General features: G+C 39.8%; 1 protein-coding gene across 2 annotated transcripts in view; it reads left to right on the top strand.

Moving 5' to 3' along the window:
* The window catches only part of filip1l (filamin A interacting protein 1-like), a 77,437-nt gene extending 59,146 nt beyond the window's left edge, over positions 1–18,291 (top strand). Inside the window, exons 1-3 of one of the 2 annotated variants that reach the window (XM_033980076.2) lie at positions 5,358–5,422; positions 9,402–12,126; positions 17,861–18,260. In XM_033980076.2, the coding sequence (XP_033835967.2) occupies positions 9,517–12,126; positions 17,861–18,043 (2,793 nt within the window). In that variant the 5' untranslated portion in view covers positions 5,358–5,422; positions 9,402–9,516 and the 3' untranslated portion in view covers positions 18,044–18,260. Of the gene's footprint in view, positions 1–5,357; positions 5,423–9,401; positions 12,127–17,860 lie in introns of those variants that run through there. The other variant, XM_033982165.2, reaches the window with a different exon arrangement.
* Positions 18,292–21,052: the final 2,761 nt, after the last annotated feature.

Here is a 21,052-nt window from a genome sequence, read left to right as displayed (position 1 = left end):
GATGTTGTGTCCAGACAGTTACTCTTACTTGAATAATTCCCCAAATATATTTTTTGACATTTTAATAGATTCTTTTTCCAGATTAAGGTGTAGTTTGTTTTCATCACTGACAGTTTGGACTGCTCACTAGTGCTCTTCCTCAGAGTGGTCACGTAATGTTGCAGTAATGTGTCCGGTCAGCTGATTTAAACGGTTTTAAAAGGTTTTGGCGCTGTCTTCCTACCAGTAGAGGTGGAACGACAGCGCCCTCTGCAGTCAGACTTCTTCAGGACAGTATCCCAGGTGTGTGAGAGTGAAAAAGCCCCCTTGTCCCGGTTCATAGTCATGTGGGAACTCTGAGGAAGTGAGCAGTCCAAACTGTCAGGTATGAAAACAAAGTAAAGCTTGGTCTGGAAAAAGAATCGATTAAAATAAATTAACGGAAGACCAGATGAACTTCATTGGTTTAATTCCCAAAATACTTGATTTATAATAATAATAATAATGCAATAGTCTTATTTAGCATTTTTTCAAACACTCAAACTCTTTATAATTTCATGTATTACTCATTCCCTCCACACGCATTGGTGGTAAGTTGTAGCCGCTATTGTAGCCACAGCTGCCCTGGGGTAGACTAACTGAAGCTAGGCTGCCAATTTGCCCCATCGACCCCTTCAACCACCACCTACACTCACACACCACATCGCTACTAGACGATGTGGAGGAAGTGTCTTGCCTAAAAACACTATTAGACCACTACTTTCTACTTCTTGAATAATATTACCTTAACGTATCAGTACTTTTACTTTTGTACAGTTTTTGGCTACTACATCAGACTCTCACAAACCCAAACTAAATACAAATTTGTTGTGAAATCGAACAGTGTTCCAAGGCAGCGTCTCAGCCTCGTACATTCCTGGTTATGTAATCCTCTGCAAATACTTTAGGTACACAGTAAACTACCATAATAAAAGCCTTTTGGGAAAGAAGCCCTAAAGATGTCCCCTGAGGCTCCAATGAAACGGTCAAGGTCACGCCTGAGGTCTCCTACCCTGCATCATGAATGAAATGTTAAAAAAATACATGGCTTAAAGCGGACGTATTCTGGAAAAATCAACTTTTCAGAGCTTTTAACCATGTTATAGTTGTTTCCCTTCACTATTTACTCACCTGAAGTAGTATTTGCTTGCATAATGTTTTTTCTCCTGCGTTCAAGATATCATTGCACTGATCTACACCCATTTTCACTGCTACCTGTACACGCTCACTGCTCTGAACTTACTTCGATCTCCAATTTTATTTTCTTAACCGGTAATACACACAGGATTTGGCAACAGTCAAACAGTACATTTCTGTCATATGAAGAATTGTGTGTTTTATTTATGGATATATTTTGATTATTGTGTCGCCTATATCGCGTAGCCATAACTACAACCACGAGAAGTAGAGGAAAAAAACAACCCAAACCTGTTGAGAAAGACAGCAGAATTCCAGTGCGCTGCAGAGACAGTGAGAGGAGCCACATATGGCGTTGATTTGGCAGGATGATGTCATGTACGTGTGTCAGATACAGAGCCCCAGGGCCACAGAGCAGACGATACCAGGCAAGACCAGACCACAGGCAGTTTGAGATCCAGCCGAGCCCACCTGGTTCAACCCGGGACAAGTGAGATATACCCCTCGATATCAACTCTCCAGTGCGATCATCATCTGAGTCTGCAGCCTGGAGAAAAGTGTCTATCAATGGGAGCTTTCATAACAGCTCATTTTGGCTAGTGCTAGTATTTAAGGCGTTATATCAGATTTTTACTGTTTTCAAAAGATGAAACAGAACTAGCTCATTTTAAACTGTTTGAAGTGGCCCAAAGTTATTCCTCATGTACCTTATGCATTCTGAGCATCCTAATTATTCACCTTGATGAGTTCATAAGCACTTTTCATAACTTTCAGAAACCAGAGCAAAGTTTTGTCATTATTATTAAGCTAACAAAAAACAGCATGCTAACATGTACTTCCTGGTTATCAGACAAGAGAAGAAAGGGTTATTTATCTAACACCGGAAAGCGTCAATTTTCCTGACAGGTGGTTTAATGCTGATATTTGGGCAACCACTGAATGTTTCCTTTGGAATTTATGTTAATTTACATTGGCAACTAAAACCGATATTTTGGCAGGTGCCAAAAACCAAGCCCTGTGGCCTAAACATTAAAGTCAATGAGCCGTGCTCAATGGCGCATGTCACGAGTTTAGCCTTAGGTACATCCAGCCCTGCCCATAGACCATGCTGAACTACCTCCCATGAGTTTGAACTACCCCCCGTGAGACTTTGAGTGACAAGAGCGAGTGGAGTGGCCACAAAGGAGGCAAGGAAATAATAAATAAATAATAAATGCTAATGTTCTAAACCTGTGGTTCATTCACATCAGTTGGGCTCATTCACATCGCTCACTACACATACTACTCACATGTTGTACCATGTGACTGTAGTACCAATGAGTAGCCACTAATCCAACTCCAGACAGCTCTAAAAGAGCAATATCCTATCCAGTTATTTTTAATAGATCCATGGCAAAAAACAACTTGAAAAAACTACTGTAAAGTAAAGTCAGCACATTTGAACTTAGACATTGTTCTTGTAGTGATGACATGTGGCCATAGCACTGACCACTTCCCAAACTTCTAGATTTGTCCTCCTTTTGTACAGGACACATCTTACATAACTCAACATTCACATTTATCACTGCACCCAGGCTAGTCACGGCTAACAGCTAACAGCTAACATGTCCATCTGATCCCTCACATCTGCTCTGGACTCACCACAGAACACACGCTCCACAAAGAGAAGCTCCGTTTGAATGACCCAATTGTTTACTCCAGGAGCAAACAGTTTGTAGTGAGGAAATGGACAGAGTAATCAGAGCGCAGTGGTTTACTTTGGACTTGTAATCTGCTAAAAATAGAAATCTAAGGGGAATTCAAACTACTTAAATGTGCACTACGTAACTTTTCTGGTGGAGGGTCCGACACCTGCTTGCCTCCATGGAGACGTAATACTTTGCATGGCATGTCACACAGTATGGCATTAAAAAGAGGGTATTAGGCTAAATCGGTTATTTTTTTTTAGCAACATCTTCACAAACCTGATGCGATGTGCAGCAGTTTCATTAGCTGGATGCACGCTGACTGTGTCGTGAGAGTGCTCTGAAGGGGGAGTGACTTAGCAAGAGAGCAAGAGGAGGAGGAGGGGCTCAGAGCATCAAAAATGAAAGTGAAACCCCATAGAAGTAAAATAAAAGAACATAAACGTACATCTCAAGCATGACAGCTTATTTCCGCTCTGTTGATGGTTACTGGCGGTGGTTGAAGGTTGCCAGTTTGATCGCAGCTGGGATCAAATGCAGTGACTGTTGTACCCATGGGCAAGACACTTACAATGACTATAGAGTGGCACTTTGAGTTGTTGTCAAAGTTGATAATAACACCCCAATTATTAACTATTATAATGAGCTGAAAGGTGTTTTGCTTGGAAGGTTCCGGAGCCAAAAAACTTTCTCAGTTGTAAGTTTCTATTGATACTTTTCAACTGATGTCATCCACATTCCCCGGGGGTGCGATACTAACTGGAGGCTCTACTCTGTGTGAAGCTGTGACTCTAGTTAGACTTTAATCTGAGCTTTATTTTAACACAATCTGACTGTATTCAAGTGACTTAGCTGAACTACAACAACAGGTGAGCTGATTTGTGCTGTTTAACGTTACAGTCGGACAGTTTTCCACTACTCTCTATTAATGCCATACTGCGGAGAAAAGCAAAAACATCTCCATGGAGACAAGCAGTGGCTCAGTGGTTAGAGTTCTGTCGTTGTGTCCTTCGGCAACACACCCACCTTGCCTTGTATGAATGTGGCGTGTGTTGGTGGTGGTTGGAGAGGCCGGTGGTGCAAATTGGCAGCTTCACGTCCCCAGAGCAGCTGCGGCCTACCACCACCAAGAGTTACCATTAAAGCGCATTTGACGGATTAATATTATAAGACTTGGTTTTGGATAGTACCTGCGGTGAATATAATCATAGTTTTACATCAGTTAAGTGGTGGTTTGTGAAGAAATTCAGACAAAAAAGTTGGAAAATACAGGAAGTAGCGCTGAGGTCTAAAACAAAATCCCTCTGTCTATGTCCCGAACTGACCATTTCTGACGGTTTAAACCTTCATTTAACAAAATAAAGGAGTTATGATTTGACAAGTAAAAATAAATTACAACTATTGTGTAATTTAGACAGGTTTTGGCTCGTGTTATTAATGTGGTTGCTACTTAACATACCTCTACATATCTACTTCCTGTTTGGACTCTGGCAGCAAACTTTTAAACTTCCCCAAAATTATAAAACTAAAAAAAACTAAGCAAGATTTTTAAGTGAAGTCTTAAATATAATCATGTTAACCATAAAAATGAGTAGTATCAGCACTTATATCTGTTTCACATGAGTCCACACAACAAAAACTGGGCTTTTCTCTTTGCATTGTCTCCTTCCTGGTTATGTTAAAGTTTTATTATTTCTCTGTATTTAGTTAAAAGTTGTTAGGTTTTTTTACACAAATTTGACTGTTGTGAGCTTTTAGCCATGTTATAAACCTTGTGTTTTGTTTCATTCACACATGTTCGAGTAACCTTTTATTATTAGTCTGTCTACATGTCCAAAGTTCAAAACATTCTGTTCCACCTTGTGATGTCATGAAGTGGTAGTTTTCAAGTAAACGTCTACCTTTTACCTTTTGTTCAGCAGAGACTCGCAATTCCAGGGCTGCAATCCTCCAAATGATTCTAGTGAAGGTGTGTAGAGTTTAAAAACACAGTGGAGCACTTCCTGTTTTACCACACGATGACATCACAAGGTGGAACAGAGTGTTTTCAGTTTGAGAGAAGAACTCAGCCTAAATATGCGGGTTTTGTGTGTTAAACATGTGAATGAAACGAAACACAACCCCAGGTATGTTTTGGATGAGAAAACAACATTATAACAGATCAGAAAACAGCGTAACACGGGCTCTTTAACTCAACAGGCTGAAGTTAACAAATCACCAGCAGGAAGAGGAGTAGTTGAGTCGTCTACGGCAGTGACAGAACGGGCAGATATTTCACACTTTACTTTGGTCAAACGCCTCCTCTCTCGCTCCACCACATCCTCGTGTTAAACAGAAGGCTTCTCCCACACAAACACAGGCGCACACATGTACCTCCCGTGCGCACGCTAGCCCTTGTTAGCTATCACGCCGCCTTCTGAGCGCGTGCAGTGAGCAGCTCCATATAAGGCCATGCTGATGATGTAATGGTGCATAGGCAGGACTCAGGAGCACATCCCTTATTGTTTGGTATGAGGGCTCACACAGAGAGCACGGGATCTTAGGCTAGAAGCAACGGCGGGACGCGGGAGGCTTTGACACAGGTAGGTTCTGCAAAACTTTTTACAAGGGATTCGGTCACTTTTAAAATGGAAAGTTGGCAAAATTATGAAATCACAAAAGCTGCAACTTTTTGAGAAACACAATTAGTCTGCAAACGTGTATTTTTTATGTGTAAAGATGATATAACCCCTTATTTCAGAACTTTCTACATGTTCTGAAAGGGGATTCTTGTATTAGTTCAGCAGTTTATATTTCAGTTTCGCGCTTTTGTTTAAAATTTGGGATCAAAAATTGCAAATGGAGATTGATTTTCCAAAATTTAGTATTCTATGAAGTCAGATGTCATTCCAAAAAACAAGATCTCATCAGACACAGACAGCAACATAAAGCACTAGTGGAAATGTTTGAATTGTAACTTTATAAAATCACATCTTCAGAGTTAAAATTTGGACAAAAAGTAGCAAATTTTACTTTTGCGAACTTAGTTTTCACAGTTCAAATTCTGCAAACTTTCGTGCTCTTATCAAATTGTTAGCACGGCATGTTTTGTGCTTGTTCGCTATCACACGTCATCACTCACGTTACCGTATCAAAGTGAGGGCATATTATAGCTTCATATCTGCCCTGCTGATAACACCGGGCTGAATCGCAGACTGTGTGGAAATGCAGGCTCTTATCCACGTACTACGACTAGGGTTTCACAAGGTAATCTAGGAGAATTCTTCAAGAAACTGTCACGCTACTTTTTACTACAGACAAAATATTCAGCGAGCCGGGTAGTACCACAGATCATACTTTTACTTGAGTCATATATTGGAAAGTGCAAGTATTCTTAAGTTTTGGGCTCCTCTTCCCACTGTGAGTGAGTCTACAAGTGACAGATATGATTTAGCTTGTCTCATTTTGCGTCCATCCTTTGAAAAACACCACATTTTGAGCGTTATGTAATGTTTTGTCCTTCATTTTACATTAATTTGAACTTAATAAATCAGATTTGACTCTTTTACAACTACTCGTACTTGGCGTTTCCTCGAATACTTTCTACTCAAATAAGGTTAAGGACTACTTCTTTGCACTTTTACTTGAGTAATGTTATTTTGAGTGCAATTTTTGGCAACTCTACACACGTTGCCAAAAATTTCACTAGCAAGCGCACAATTTAAGTTGGATAATTTGGACTATTGGAGTACAACTATATACTATTATGTACTACTTATAAGAGTAAACCCATAGAAGTAGAACTGATTTATTACCTTTCATTAATAAAGTTTTGTAATGTTTTGTCCTTAATATTACATAAACTCGAACTTGATAAATCAGATTTGACTCTTTTACAACTACTTGTACTCGGCGAGTGGTTTCCTCAAATACTTTTTACTCAAGTAAGGTGTTTGGACCACTACTTTGTACTTCTACATGAGTAATGTTATTTTGAGTACAATTTTTGGCAACTCTACATACATTGGATACTTCGGACTATTGGAATACCACTATATGCCGCCATGTACTACTTATGTACTATCAGAGTAAACCCGTAGAAGTAGAATTGACTTATTACTTTTCATTAATAAAGTTTTGCAAATCCCGTTTTAAATCCACTGTAGATTCGGCGAATGCCCGTACAACTCAACACAATTTTTCTAAATATTTCTCTATATTCTACATAATTTTTGTAACAATAACCGATCCAGTTTTTTCGGTTCTGATCCCCGATATCAACCGATACCAGCGCAGAGACAGAAAACACCGTTTATTCCATTAAAACAAAACTAACATAAGACAAAACTGATCCGACAAAACTGTATTACGTAGTCATTATCCCACGAGTAACTACAGAACAATTTGGCGCTAATAAAAGTTCAAACATTATGAGACTGTCTGGACCAATTACGACTAAGTAAATCGTCTTATTACGTCAAAGTATGTGCCCAGCCTGAACCGATATTTGGAAGCCGATACCTAATCCAACCGATTTTTTTTTTTTTTTTTTATGTATGTATGATTTATTTAAAGATTTTCCACAGTAGATTAAAAAAAAAAAAAAACATTACATAGAAAGGTGTCATATCCAGGGCTAATGTGAGAGATTAACAGTTTACAATGTACAGAACAGACACCCCCATCCAACCAATATAAATAAAACCAGCATCGGACCAATACTTGTACACAGCTTTGAAATGTGACGGATTGCACATTCCTACTTGTATCTAGCGTATAACAGACAGTGTATGTAACATAGAACTCCTGAGCCTCTGCAGAAGCCCGTAGACTCCACGTAAATCCCACCTCTTCAGTTAAAGCATGAGTCAGCCCGGCCCGGCGGTGCGTGTGTTTGGGGGGATTTCTATGTAAACACGAGGCACTGTAATCGGAGGACGGGGGAATTCCTTTAAATGTATATGAAAAAAAAAGAAAAAAAAAAGTATGGAGCGTGTTGGCTGAGCTTCGGGGAGCGGAGGAAGCCCTTATAATTACAGGGTGGTTCCGTGCCAATGGGACATCTGGTGGAAATGCCAAGCAGCTGGGCACACAGGAGCTGGAGGGGTAGTGGGCACTGGGGACTACTTTTACTCTTATCGGAGTTAACAGTATTTGAACAAGAATTTACAAGTGTAGGTTTGTGCTTCTCTTAAGTAGACGTGTTAGAGGAGCCAAGAAGTGCACTTAAGTAAGAGAAATGCTACTTCAGAATGATATTACTCAAGTAGAAGTACAAAGTCTAAGAAATTACTCAAGTAACAGTAAAAAAAAAAAAGTATCTGGGAAAACTACGATTCGAGTAAGAGCAGCTTAAAGTGTAACCGTCAGGGCGTAACATCGGATTTATAATTGAATTGAATGGAAGTTGAAGGACAAAACATGAAATAATGCACAAAATCTGGTGTTTTCAAAGGATAGATACAAAAATTTGACAAACTAAATCATATTTGAAGGAGCGGTGCAAGAAACACAAATGTTCAAAGCATTTCAAATTGTCAAAATAAAGCTTTTGTCACTTACTCACACTGTGAAGAGTAACCACAACTTTTACTCAAGAAAGAGTACTGTTACTTCAATACAAATATGACTCAAGCAGGAGTAAAAGTACCGGTATGCTGCTAAAAAAGTACTCTGAAAAGCACTATTTCATTAAAAACTTACTCAAGTAAATGTAACTGAGTACTACCCACCTCTCCTCTTAAGACACCCTTTTCCAACAAATATTAATTCGCTGGCAACACAAGAGTAACGTCTATTATTTGAGATTACGAGAGAGTTTAACTATTGTTTTTACGGCGTGCGAAGTTTTCCATGACATAAACACGGCCATGTTCTTCCAGGAATACGAGGAATCCAAGTGTTTATGGTGTGTTGGTGAGAGGAGGCGAGGGTCCGCTGGGAACTTTATACACCGTAAAATGAAAATCTAGAAGGGCTAAAATAAAGTGGGAGTACAGTTACTTCAAAATATTATTGCTCAAGGAGAAGTACAGCGTATTGGCTCTTGAAACGTAAAAAAATATTAGGAAAAAACATTAACTAATGCACACAATCTGGGGTTTTCAAAAGATAGACACAAAAATCTGACAAACTAAATCATATTTGAAGGAAACACAGATGTTTAAATCATTTCATATTGTCGACATACAGCTTTTGTCACTTGTAGACTTACAGTGGGGCTTTAACTCAAGTAAAAGTACTGTTACTTCAATACAAATATGACTTGAGTAGAAGTAAAAGTATTGAATCTGAAAACTACTTACGATGGGATTAAAATGGCTTTTGTTGAGTAAATGTAACTAAGTACTATTTAAATTTGACACTAGTGAACACAATTTGACCAGTTCAAGTTTTCTTTGTGTGTTTTTTTTTTTTTTTTTTTTGGACACATCGGACACAACAGATGTTTGCTTTTACAGAACAAAGAACAAAAGAATTGGGAACACTCATCTCAGATATTTCTTTAAATATAACACACAGATCTGGGATGAAAAATTATAATGACGTATTTTGACATATGGTTCATTTTTGTCTTTGCAGATTGAAACTATTGATCGATCAGGAGAAGGCCTACCAAGAGAGAAAAGACGAGGAGCACAACTCAAAGGTCTCAGGTCTGAAGGAGGAGCTGACCAAACTCAAGTCTTTTGCTTTGATGGTCGTGGATGAACAGCAGCGCCTGAGTGAGCAGCTCCAGCAGCAAACAGCCAAGGTCCAAGAAGCCAGCGCCTCCGCCTCCCAGGCCCAAGAGGAGCTGAGCGCGACCACCGCCCGCCTGCACGAGGAGGAGGAGAAGGTCCGACGCTTAGAGGAACAGCTCCGAGACCAGGCCGCAAAACACCACCAGGAGCAAGAGGCCATGACCGCCAAGCTAACCCACGAGGACGCGCACAACCGCCAGCTCCGCCACAAGCTCTCCGCCCTGAGCCGAACGCTGGACGAGCTGGAGGAGAGCAACAAGACTCTGCGGCGAGCTGACGAGGAGCTGCAGGAGATCAGGGACAAGATCAGCCGTGGCGAGTGCGGCAATTCCAGCCTCATGTCCGAGCTGGAGGAGCTACGGAAGCGCGTGCTGGAGATGGAGGGCAAGGACGAGGAGCTGATCCGAATGGAGGATCACTGCAGAGACCTCAATAAAAAACTGGAGAAGGAGGCGGTCCAAAGCCAGAGTCTGAAGTCCGAAGTGGATAAACTCAACCTCAGAATTATGGACTTGGAGAAGTTAGAGGACGCGTTTAGCAAGAGCAAACAGGAATGCAACGCCCTCAAAAGCAACCTCGACAAGGAGCGAACGGTATCCAAGCTGCTATTCAGTGAACTGGAAAGCTTACAGGGTCGAGTCAGAGAACTGGAAGCTGCGGAGAGTCAGTTAGCAAAGAGCGAGCTAACGTTAAAAGAAGATCTGTCCAAGCTAAAGACGCTAACAGTGATGCTGGTGGATGAGAGGAAAACCATGAGCGAAAAGCTGAAGCAGATGGAGAACAAAGTGCATAGCAGCACGGGGAAGCTTCAGGCGGAGCAGGACAAGGTAACCACGGTGACAGAGAAGCTCATTGAGGAGAGCAAGAAGGCCCTGAGGTCAAAGGCCGAGCTGGAAGAGAGAATGTGCAGCGCCACCAAAGAGAGAGACGAACTGAGAGCTAAGCTGAGATCAGAGGAGGAGAGGAGCGGTGATCTGGAGTCTAAAATCAGCCTGATGAAGAAACGTCTACAGGCCTTGGAGACAGTCGAGAGAGAGTATCTGAGAAACAAGGCCAAAGAGGAGCACATCAAAACACCAATCGCAAACCGCTTCCAACAAGAGGACAACAAGGTGAAAGACTTGACGCAGGAAGTGGAGAGGCTGAGACGAAAGCTTAAAGATATGAAAGTGGTAGAAGGCGACGCATTTAAGACAGAGGAGTTTGAACTACTCGAGAAGAGGTTCACGAACGAGCAAGAGAAAGCCAAGGCGCTGATGGAAGAGTTGGAAATTTCAAAGAAGGAACTGTCAAAATATCAGCTCGCCGAAAAGAAAGAGTGTAATCAGGAGACGGTTCTGTACAAGAGACTGAAGGAAGAGGAGGCGAAATCCAGCCACCTGAGCCGAGAAGTAGCTGCGCTCAAAGAGAAGATACACGATTACATGGGCACGGAGGACTCCATGTGCAGGATGAAAACGGATCACTCCAGCTTGCAGAGGAAGCTCACCCAGCAGGAAGTCCGGAACAAGGAGCTTTCCAGGGAGATGGAGGGCCTCACGAGAGAGCTGGAGAGGTACAGGAGGTTTAGCAAGAGCCTGCGCCCGGGCATGAACGGCAGGCGCTTCTCAGACCTCCACCTGTCCACCAAAGAAGTCCAAACAGAGCCTTTGGACCTAATGTCTCCCCAGCACAAAACCATGGTGCCACTGGAACGAGCTGTGGTCAATGGGAAGCTGTACAGCGAATCTGAAGACAACGTGAATTACAACAACGAGCTTCAAATAAACAAGTGCAGCTCTTCCATGATGAATAATGTCAATAATCTTAACAACATGCGTAGAGCCCGAGCGCCAATGTTGAAAAGCAAAGAGCCGGTGCATCAGATGAACGGTAATGTGTCCCCACGGCAAAACGGCGACGTGGTTTTGACCCACACCCCAGGTCAGCCTCTGCACATCAAAGTGACCCCCGACCTCAGCCAGAGCACCGCCACTCTAGAGATCACTAGCCCCACCTCCGAACCGCCCCAATCCTTCACCAGCACGGCCGTCATCCCCACCAGCGGAGCGCCACCCAAACAAAGGATCACCATCATCCAGAACGCTTCGCTATCTCCCACCGCAAAGCCCATGTCCCCCAAATTCAAAACGATGGACGATCCGTGCTCCCCGGACAGAACCGCATCTCCGTTCTCCGTGACGGCGTTGTCGAGAGCCATGACCCCGGATTCGTGCGGTTCCGTGACTCCTGACCGAGCGATGTCCCCGATCCAGATAGTGCCCGGCGAGCCCGTGGAGGTGGTGGGCGGGCACGCGGTCTTCAGGGTGACCCCGGAGAGGCAGGGCGGCTGGCAGGTGCAGAGGTCCAACAGCACGGGGCCCAACGTCATCACCACGGAAGACAACAAGATCCACATTCACCTAGGGAGCCCGTTTCTGAACATCGGAAGTCCCACGCAGGAGCAGAGGACTCAGGTGTTGGCGAACTGTAGCACGCCTCCTCCCAAAGCAAACAACAAAATCACCAGTAGCATAATGATTAAGCCCAGCGCCAGCCCAGTGCAAAGGCCCTCACAAATAACAGTAAGTAACGCTTTTGACTGACCATCTCCTCATCCACCCATCCACCCGAGAGCCAGTGCCCCAACCTCTTAGACGCCCATCCTACCACCACCCACCACCACCCGATCCACAGCCCTTCTCCTTGAGCCATGCATTGTTTTTTTTATGTTTTTTTTGTTTTTTTTTAATGAATTGTATGTTTTGCTTGGTCATGAGTGAGTTAACTAAAGATTAACTGTTTTTTGCATGAACCCAAACGATTACCGCATCACAACGTTACTTAAAAAGATGGACTATGTAACTTTTCTAGATGAGCATCATGAGCCTACTTGTTTCCATGATGTTATTGCTTGGGAATGTTCCTCAGTATGGCATTAAATCGGGCGTGTTATGCAAAATAGATTTTTTTTCTTTAGCTTTCTAACATATATGCACGCCGATTGTGTTGTGATAGCGCTCTGAAGGAGGAGTCACTTAGCGCAGAGAGCAATGGGAAGGGGAACCCGGACCATCGAAAACCAAAAAGAAACTTATAATACATTGTTTTGAAGAATAAACATTTCCAAAACGATAAAACGTAACATGGTGATCTAGCAGTTAATACCCAATAGAAGTAAAATTCCTCGTTTTTCTCAAGCTACAAGTCAGATCTGTGGAGCGACGACCCCCACAAAAAATAAGAATGAATGTTTTATCGAGCAATTTCTCACACAACATAGATAGGTTGAATGTCATACTGTGGAACATTCGAGGCAAAGCAATTACATTTCCATCGAGACAAGCAGGCAGCAGATCGCCCACCAGAAAAGTGACATAGTGCATCTTTACCAACAGGTTTAACCCATGTGCACTTACTGTATTACTCCATGGTGTTTTTGCCATGCAGACTGACCCTCCTCACTGATGATGATGATATTTTTATACTTCATGTTAAACAGTACTTGTGCGATGTGCTGTGTGCCGAAGTTGTTGATCTCATAGTCTGATGCTTGCCATTTTTTTTTTTTTTTTTTTGTTGATCTACTCCAGACAGCACGTTTTGATTGTCTTATAAGAAAAAAAAAAAGAGTTTTAAAATGAAAGGGGTTGAAATCTATATTTTTAACAAATGTTTGGTTTTATTTTTGATGCATGCACAGTAAAGTCACCCAATCACTAAACCTGGTGTGGTCCATTTCTCACGCAAAAAACATGAAGTGAGTGCGCTCCTATGGGCTTGCATTCTAACACAAATACTACACTCATGTTTTAAGTTTGCATCTATACTGGGACTAGGGATGGGACGATAAACAAGAATATCGTTTATCGTGAGAATCGCCATTCCGTCACCAGAATGCGCAGAAAAAAACTACTTATCCTTAATGTTCTACGCTAGATTGTAGTTGTTTTCACTTATAACAAAGCGCAGTTAAACATGTAGCTTATTCATAGCATTAAAATGATCATATACATATCCATAACTGTCAGCAACTTTAATAACTATCGTGATATAATCGTTAATCAAATGTATTTTGTCCATGATAATCGCACATATTGTCCCATACCTAAACTGCACAATTTGGGGTCGATATTATTTGAAATCATAATTTTTAAACAATTATTATAAAACAGCTGACACAGAATAGATGTATTTATTATTATTATTATTATTATTATTATTATTATTATTATTATTATTATTATTTTGTATTGTTATTATTATCATTATTATTATTATTATTTATTTAGTTATTTTTATTATTATTTAGAACAAAATTTGAGCATTATTTTTTTAAACATGTATTTTTTATCATTTATTTGAGCAATAGTTGTAATCACAATTATAATTTATCCTAATTACAAAGCAGTTTAAAGTTTAAAGTGCATATGGCAGGTTTTCATGGCCAGGTTTCTCTAATTCTGACTTGGTTTGGTGGGACAGCCCCTCTGGTCAATATTTATCATAGTTTCACATCATCTAAGTGTCAGTTTGTGGAACCATAAGTCGACAAAAAAAAAGTACAAAAAAACAGGAAGTAGCGCTGAGTTCTATTTATGTCATCAACCTCCAAAATGCAGAAGCAATTTACGCACAAGCGAGGACTTTTTCTGACAGTTTAAACCTTCATTTCAGCAAATCAAGGTGTTGTCCTGTGTTTTTAGTCGTCTAATCCTCACTGTTGTGTAATTTAGACAAGTCTTGGCCCTTGCTAATGTGATGGTTGCTAGGTTACAGTTATGCAATTACCTCTGCGTATGTCACATCTGCTGCAAGTCCAACCAGGAAGTCAAAACAAAACAAAAAAAACTAGGCAAGATTTAGAGTGATTTTAACTACTACCTGTCGTATGCATTTTCAGAAGTGTAATTACTTTCTGCAGCTACAGTGGAACAAGTGGTACAACATGAGTGCATCAAGTATCACTATGAGAAAATCCTCGTTCTGGGTTTGAGATGAGTAGAGAGGAGCACAGCTGGTGGAGTCACTCAAAGTCGTCTGGTTTAAAACAAAGTGCTATTCATTAGACAGTACCTGATCAGGCAGAGCACAGCTGGGACTGCAGCGTGACCTCAGCTAACCCCCACGCACTCAGGATGACTCGGACTACTACCACTTCAGCATACTTATACAAATACTTAGAGGTGGGTAGAGTAGCCAGAAATTGTACTCAAGTCATTTCAAGGACAAAACATTCAAATAATGCACACAATTTGACATAAAAATCATATCTGAGCGTTAGGGAGCGGTGCAAAAAACACAAATGTAGAATTACTCGCAGTGGGAAGAGTAACCACAACTTTTGCTCAAGTAAGAGTACTGCTACTTTAACACAAATATGACTCAAGTGGGAGTAAAAGTACAGGTTTGCTGCTGGAAAAGTACTCTGAAAAGTACAATTTATTTTAAAAGTCACTCAAGTAACTCGACTCTTATGCGACAACTACAGGTTTGACTATGTATTAATTATTATAGAAGTGTGAAACTAAAAATGGAAGTTAATAAGAGACATTTTAAAAGTAGCCAAGTATCTAAAGTTGTGAATTACAGTACTTCAAGCTATTCTGATGACATCAACACTGTGCAGAGTGGAGTGGTGGTCTATATAACTCTCATGGGTGTTAAAATCCACATATATAGACATGTATTATTTATGTTATTGGGTCGATTTTGGGACATATTAATCTATTGGCTTTAACTCTATGTCTGAATAATGCCGTATTCACCAAAATAGAGAGTTTGAAAACAGTGACTTTTGTTTCATGTGGAAAATTACTAAGATATTAACCATAAACCAGGTTATAACATCTGCATTTTGACAGTTAAAAAACAAAACCCTCCAACTGAATTTTAAGCTTTTTAGCCAGTTTAAAACATTATGACGTAAACCTAACAGACGTGGGTAGTACATTTACTCATTGCCTTTTCTTGCAGCATATTTTTACTCCTATTGAAGTGGCAGTACTCTTACTTGAGTAAAAGTTTTAGTTACTCTTCCCACTGTGAGTACGTGACAAAAGCTGTATGTCGACAATATGAAATGATTTAAACATTCGTGTTTCTTGCCCTGCTCCTTCAGATGTGATTTATTTTGTCTCATTTTTGTGTCTGTGCTTTGAAAACACCAGATTTTGTGCAGTATTTAACGTTCCGTCCTTTAAATTACATCAAATTCAAATTATAAATCAGATGTTACGTCCCAGCTGTTACTTTTACTTGAGTATTTGTTAATCCCAAATATTTTTTTTTTTTTTTTTTTACTCTTAAGTGATTTGTTGGATCACGTCTTTCTGCTTCCACTTGAGAGATATTATTTTGAAGTAACATTACTCCTACTTGAGCACAACTTTTGGCTCCATTACCCACCTCTCGGGCCAAACCTATTCACTCACTTTCATCGCAAACTAAAGAACCAACAACAGTTTTCACAAATACTTTCTCACCTTCACCTCGAGGTACAATAAAAACCTCCTTGTAAAGTGAATGGGCTTTGTGTTGAGTATGTGAGACGCTCGACGCTGTAAAAGTAGCCCTTTCCCACCGCCACACCAGCACCAAAACAAAGCGTGTGTTTGGTTGCCGTGGAGACAGCTGTGTCGTCATGGCTGAGTCCCGGGGGCAGAGGAAGTGAACTCGGTCTGCACTGCTGATACACGAGAACAAAAGACACGCGTTAGTCCGATCCAAGTCTTAAGTCCAAGTCTAAGTCCTAGCGCAAGAGAGACAGTTAATGCACCGTTAGCATGCCACGATAAAAGTGACGGGATGTTTTTCAAAGTATTGTATTGTTGCTGATGGAAACTAAGTAGAAACAGTCGGGGATGACACACAAAAAAATGGAAAAATGAAATGACAAATGTTGGTTTTTCAAAAGTATTAAAAATTTGATATGTATTGATGCTAAAACTAGTGTCAAAACTAGATGATTTGAGCAGGTATCGATACTAAAAAAGTCACATTCACAGGACAGAAATGAACCTTTCCTGAATAGTTTTAGAATGATCTTGAGCTGAATCAGGACAAGTATAAAACACATAGACTAGTACACACACATGGACCAGTATGGAACCTACCTGGACGACTGAGGGATTACACAGATATAAGGCCACATGGGAATAGAAAAGGAAGTACTACCATTTAATGTTGAAAATCACATTCTATATTTAAATAAAGAGTGCTTTTTTATTATCAGAATCTGCATTAAAAGTTTAAAATTGTAGTATCATGACAATACTAGAGTAGACCCACGTTCAAAATGATACAGTAATTCCAGGTCAACTCCACGTGGAAGAATACGATCGTCATAATTTGAATGACGTGATTTTTAGTGTCTTGAAAACGTGAAAATCAGAACTAGTTCATTTTAAACGGTTTGCAGTGGCCCAAAGTTATTCCTCACTTACCTTAGGCGCTCAGAACATCCTAATTATTCACTGTGATGAGTTTATAAGCATTTTTCATAACATACAGAGATCAGAGTGGAGTTTTGCGGTCACGTAATGCTATCAACAGCTAGTATGCTAACATGCACTTTCTGATTATGGTACAATACAACACTTTATAAATAGATGCAGACAACACACAGACCTAGAGCTGCTTATACAGTATATCTGAACTGGGGTAAGACACATTTTACTGAACATAAAGGCAAACTTAAAGCTGCTGCTACAACTAAGAGTAACTTAAAGAGTAACATCTGATTTATAATTTGAAGTTAATATAATTGGAAAGTCAAAGCGTTAAAAAATGCACAAAATCTGGTATTTTCAAAGGATAAACACAAAAATGAGACAAACTAAATCATATGTGAAGGAGTGGTGCAGTGGGAACTCACAGTGGGAAGAGTGACCACAATTTTTAAACAATTTCTTTAAAAAGTTACTCTCAAGTAAATGTAACTGAGTACTACCCACCTCTGGACATACTCGATATTCAAATATATATGTGTATTTATGTATTTAATTCATGATACATAAAGTGACATAACACATTTTCACACCAGAGCCACAGCAGTGAAATCACATCCTCTACTGACATCTAGTGGTCTGTGGTGGAACTAAAAAAAAAAATCAAATCCTTCCAAGTTTAAATTACTTGAATTAGCTGCATTTTATTTTGATTTGAATAAATTTTACTTTAAAATAAAATGATTTACCAATGGAACACGACTTTTTGCGCATAAAACTGGGAAATACATCTTGTTACAACTTTCACTGTTACACAAAATCTTAAAAGCTTGAATTAAAACACTTATCCGTATATGTTGTTCCTCCGCAGATCCCTCTAGAAGCATTCCGACGCCCCGGGCCCACTAAGATCCCCAAACCCAAGAACTACGCAACCATCAAGGTGCCCGCGAGCGCCCCCAGCTCTTCAGGCGGACCGGGGAAACTGCAGGCGCCACAGAACACAGCCACAAACAACAATAACAACCCCAACCTGATGAACCGGAGACTATGATGGAACTAGATGGACAAAGACAGGTTAAAGTGATGTTAAACTATTGAGAAGGGCGGTAAGATTTTTATAAATGCTTTAAAGGGCCCATATTACCTGTACGATACCTTCTGATCTGTTATGTTGTTTCCTCATCATAAACAGACCTGGAGTTGTGTTTTGCTTCATTCACACATGTTTAACACACAAATCCTGCATATTTAGGCTCTGTTCCACCTTGTGATGTCATCATGTGGTAATACAGGGAGTGCTCCACTGTGTTTTTAAACTCCACACACCTTCACTAGAACCATTTGGATCATTTTAGTGCCGGAATTGCCAATTTCTACTGAACTAAAGGTAAAAGGAGCTGTTAAGTTGAAAACTACTACTGAATTGTTAATAAAACATGTGTGAATGAAACAAAACACAACTCCAGGTCTGTTTTTGATGAGATAACAATATTATAACATGACTTAAAGCTCACAAGAGTTAATTTTATGTACTATAGGACCTTTAAAATGAAGCCATCAGATGTTAAAAATTCAGGAATGGAGGCAACTGGGGGTCAAAATGAAGAAGATCACATCACATTTGTAATTGTTAATAGACATCAGGTCAAAAAAACAATAGTTTTAAGAAAAAATAATGTTTTCATTGTCCTGTGTCAAAATGTTTAAGTTGTTTTCCTATTGCAAAGGATAAAAACATACAATTATTAGCCTCATCGTTATATTTGAGCTTCACAAAAAGTATAATTTGTGGGTAAGGATGTAAAATATCTAGATTAGGGTTGTCAGAAGTATCGAAAATCAGATAATACTAAAACTAGGCCACGTGGCAATATAAAAGAAACTATAATTAGTTGAAAATGACATTCTACTGTCTAAATAGTGTTTTTTCTTTTAGTTATCGTTGTGGTATCGGAATCTGTATCGAGTATCGAAATATTTGTAAACTTCTGAGTTATCATTTGCCAAACTTTTGCCTCCAGCTGCTTCTATTCTGTATTGTATCATGTTTTTGTTTAGGAACTTTTAAAGTGTCTAAATAGGAAGGCGTTTTGGATCTGAAATGTTTTGTACTTTTTAACGTGTACTGTCACTTTACCTCATTTGTGGTGCTCTCAAGATTTTTTTTTTTTTTTTTACAATGTCAGTTTGAGTTTTAGAAAGTCATATTTTTGTTAAGCATTGCATCACTAGAGGTCCAATGTAAAGTTAATGTGTATTCGACGAGGGATACGTGAGGTTAATATATATGAGTCAAATGTAAAAGTTTGTTCACGTCGCAATAATGTAAATAAAATATCTTTCCTAGAAATGATGAGAAATAAATGTTACGTTTGTGTTACTTTTGGTTTTCAATAAAGATTTTGATACATTTTAGATAAGGAGGCTTAATGCTTCTGGGCAAAACTGGTTTTACTTAAAGGGCCCATTTTATGCTATTTATGCTCTATCTATGTTATAATGTTGTTTCCTCATAAAAAACAGACCTGGAGTTGTGTTTTGTTTCATTCACACATTTAACACAGGTCCTGCATATTTAGGAGTTCTTCTCTCAAACTGAAAACACTCTGTTCCACCTTGTGATGTCACGTGGTAATACAGGAAGTGCTCCACTGTGTTTTTGTACTCCAAACAACTCCAAATTTCAGCCCTGAAACCGACAATCACGGCTAAACTAAAGGTAAAAGTTAGCTGTTAACTTGAAAACTACCGCTTAATGATGGCACATGATTACAAACACCTGGCTGCGGGGGCGGAGTTTGAAGTGCGGATACCTGTTAGACCAATCACGCTGTTCCTTATACCTCTTCTTTAGTCCTCCAGGTACTCTGTGTAATCCCTCAGTCGTCCAGGTCTGATCCATTGCAAAAGCCAAAAGTAAATCTGTCAACTGGACAAAAAGTTGTAGGAGTGAAGACGTTTTGTAGCGAAACGTCTTCACTCCTACAACTTTTTGTCCATCTGACAGATTTACTGATTTACCTTTGGCTTTTACTGTACTGTTTAGCAGCTTTGTTTGAATTGTGGTTATGGATGGAGTGGGTGTTTAGTCCCACTTTACTTTAATCTACTCCTAAAGATAAACCCAAATATAACTCGTTGGCTGTTTATATCATAGTAACAGTCTTTCTTCATTCATAAAGCAGGTCAGATTTTAGAGAACGTGAATGAAACCAATATGTATTTCACAAGTTTTTATTAATCATAGGTTAAAAATCATGACGAGGTTGTAAAATCCCTAAGCATAATTTACAGTGGTGTGACGACAAATCATAACACAGTATTCTTGAAACATTACATTGACAATCAAACCTGTTGCTAACTCTCACGGGAGCGACCTCAGGGAAGTAAAAACACGAGAATCATGTAGAGCGGGTTAATATGAACATTTGAAGACCAAAATGTATATTTATATGTACAGTCTATGGACCTAATAGACACAGACACATGACGTGACGACACAGTGGAGACATTACAAAGAAAATAGAGACTATTTACAGTAAAAGACCTGAAGAAAAAAAAACATAAGATCATGTATGGGTGCAGGAGTGGGTATTTTTCAACCCATTTGTGAAAATAGTTGTGGAAGTTGAGTATTTGTCATAGTTTTAGATGGGCTCTGGCAGTGTATTCCACAAGTTTTTGTTTTCTTACTTATACAGGTGCAGTGCAATGACATGCAGTTTTAGTATTATCAAAAACATATAACCGGAAAGCTATGTAACAGTTTTTACAACTATAGTAAATGGTCACATGTTTATATAGCGCTTTTTTCAACTATTCACGCATTAATTCATGCACAAATGTACGCAGACGCTGGGGCAAGGTGGGTTTAGGGTTTGTGGGAGCTGGAATTGCACCACCAACCTGTGCGTCAATCAATCGGACAATTCAACCAGTAATGTTTACGTCGAGAGCGAGATTCGAACCACCAACCTTTGGATCACTGAACAAACACCAACTACCAACAGAGCTACTGCGTTTGTGCGTCTCCAGACTGTAAAATGTCCATCCTTTGTGC

The sequence above is a fragment of the Periophthalmus magnuspinnatus genome, chromosome 2 (assembly GCF_009829125.3).
Source record: "Periophthalmus magnuspinnatus isolate fPerMag1 chromosome 2, fPerMag1.2.pri, whole genome shotgun sequence".
NCBI classification, from domain to species: Eukaryota; Metazoa; Chordata; class Actinopteri; order Gobiiformes; family Gobiidae; genus Periophthalmus; species Periophthalmus magnuspinnatus.
Note: the sequence above shows the minus strand (reverse complement) of the source record. Positions and strands in the feature narration are given on the sequence as shown.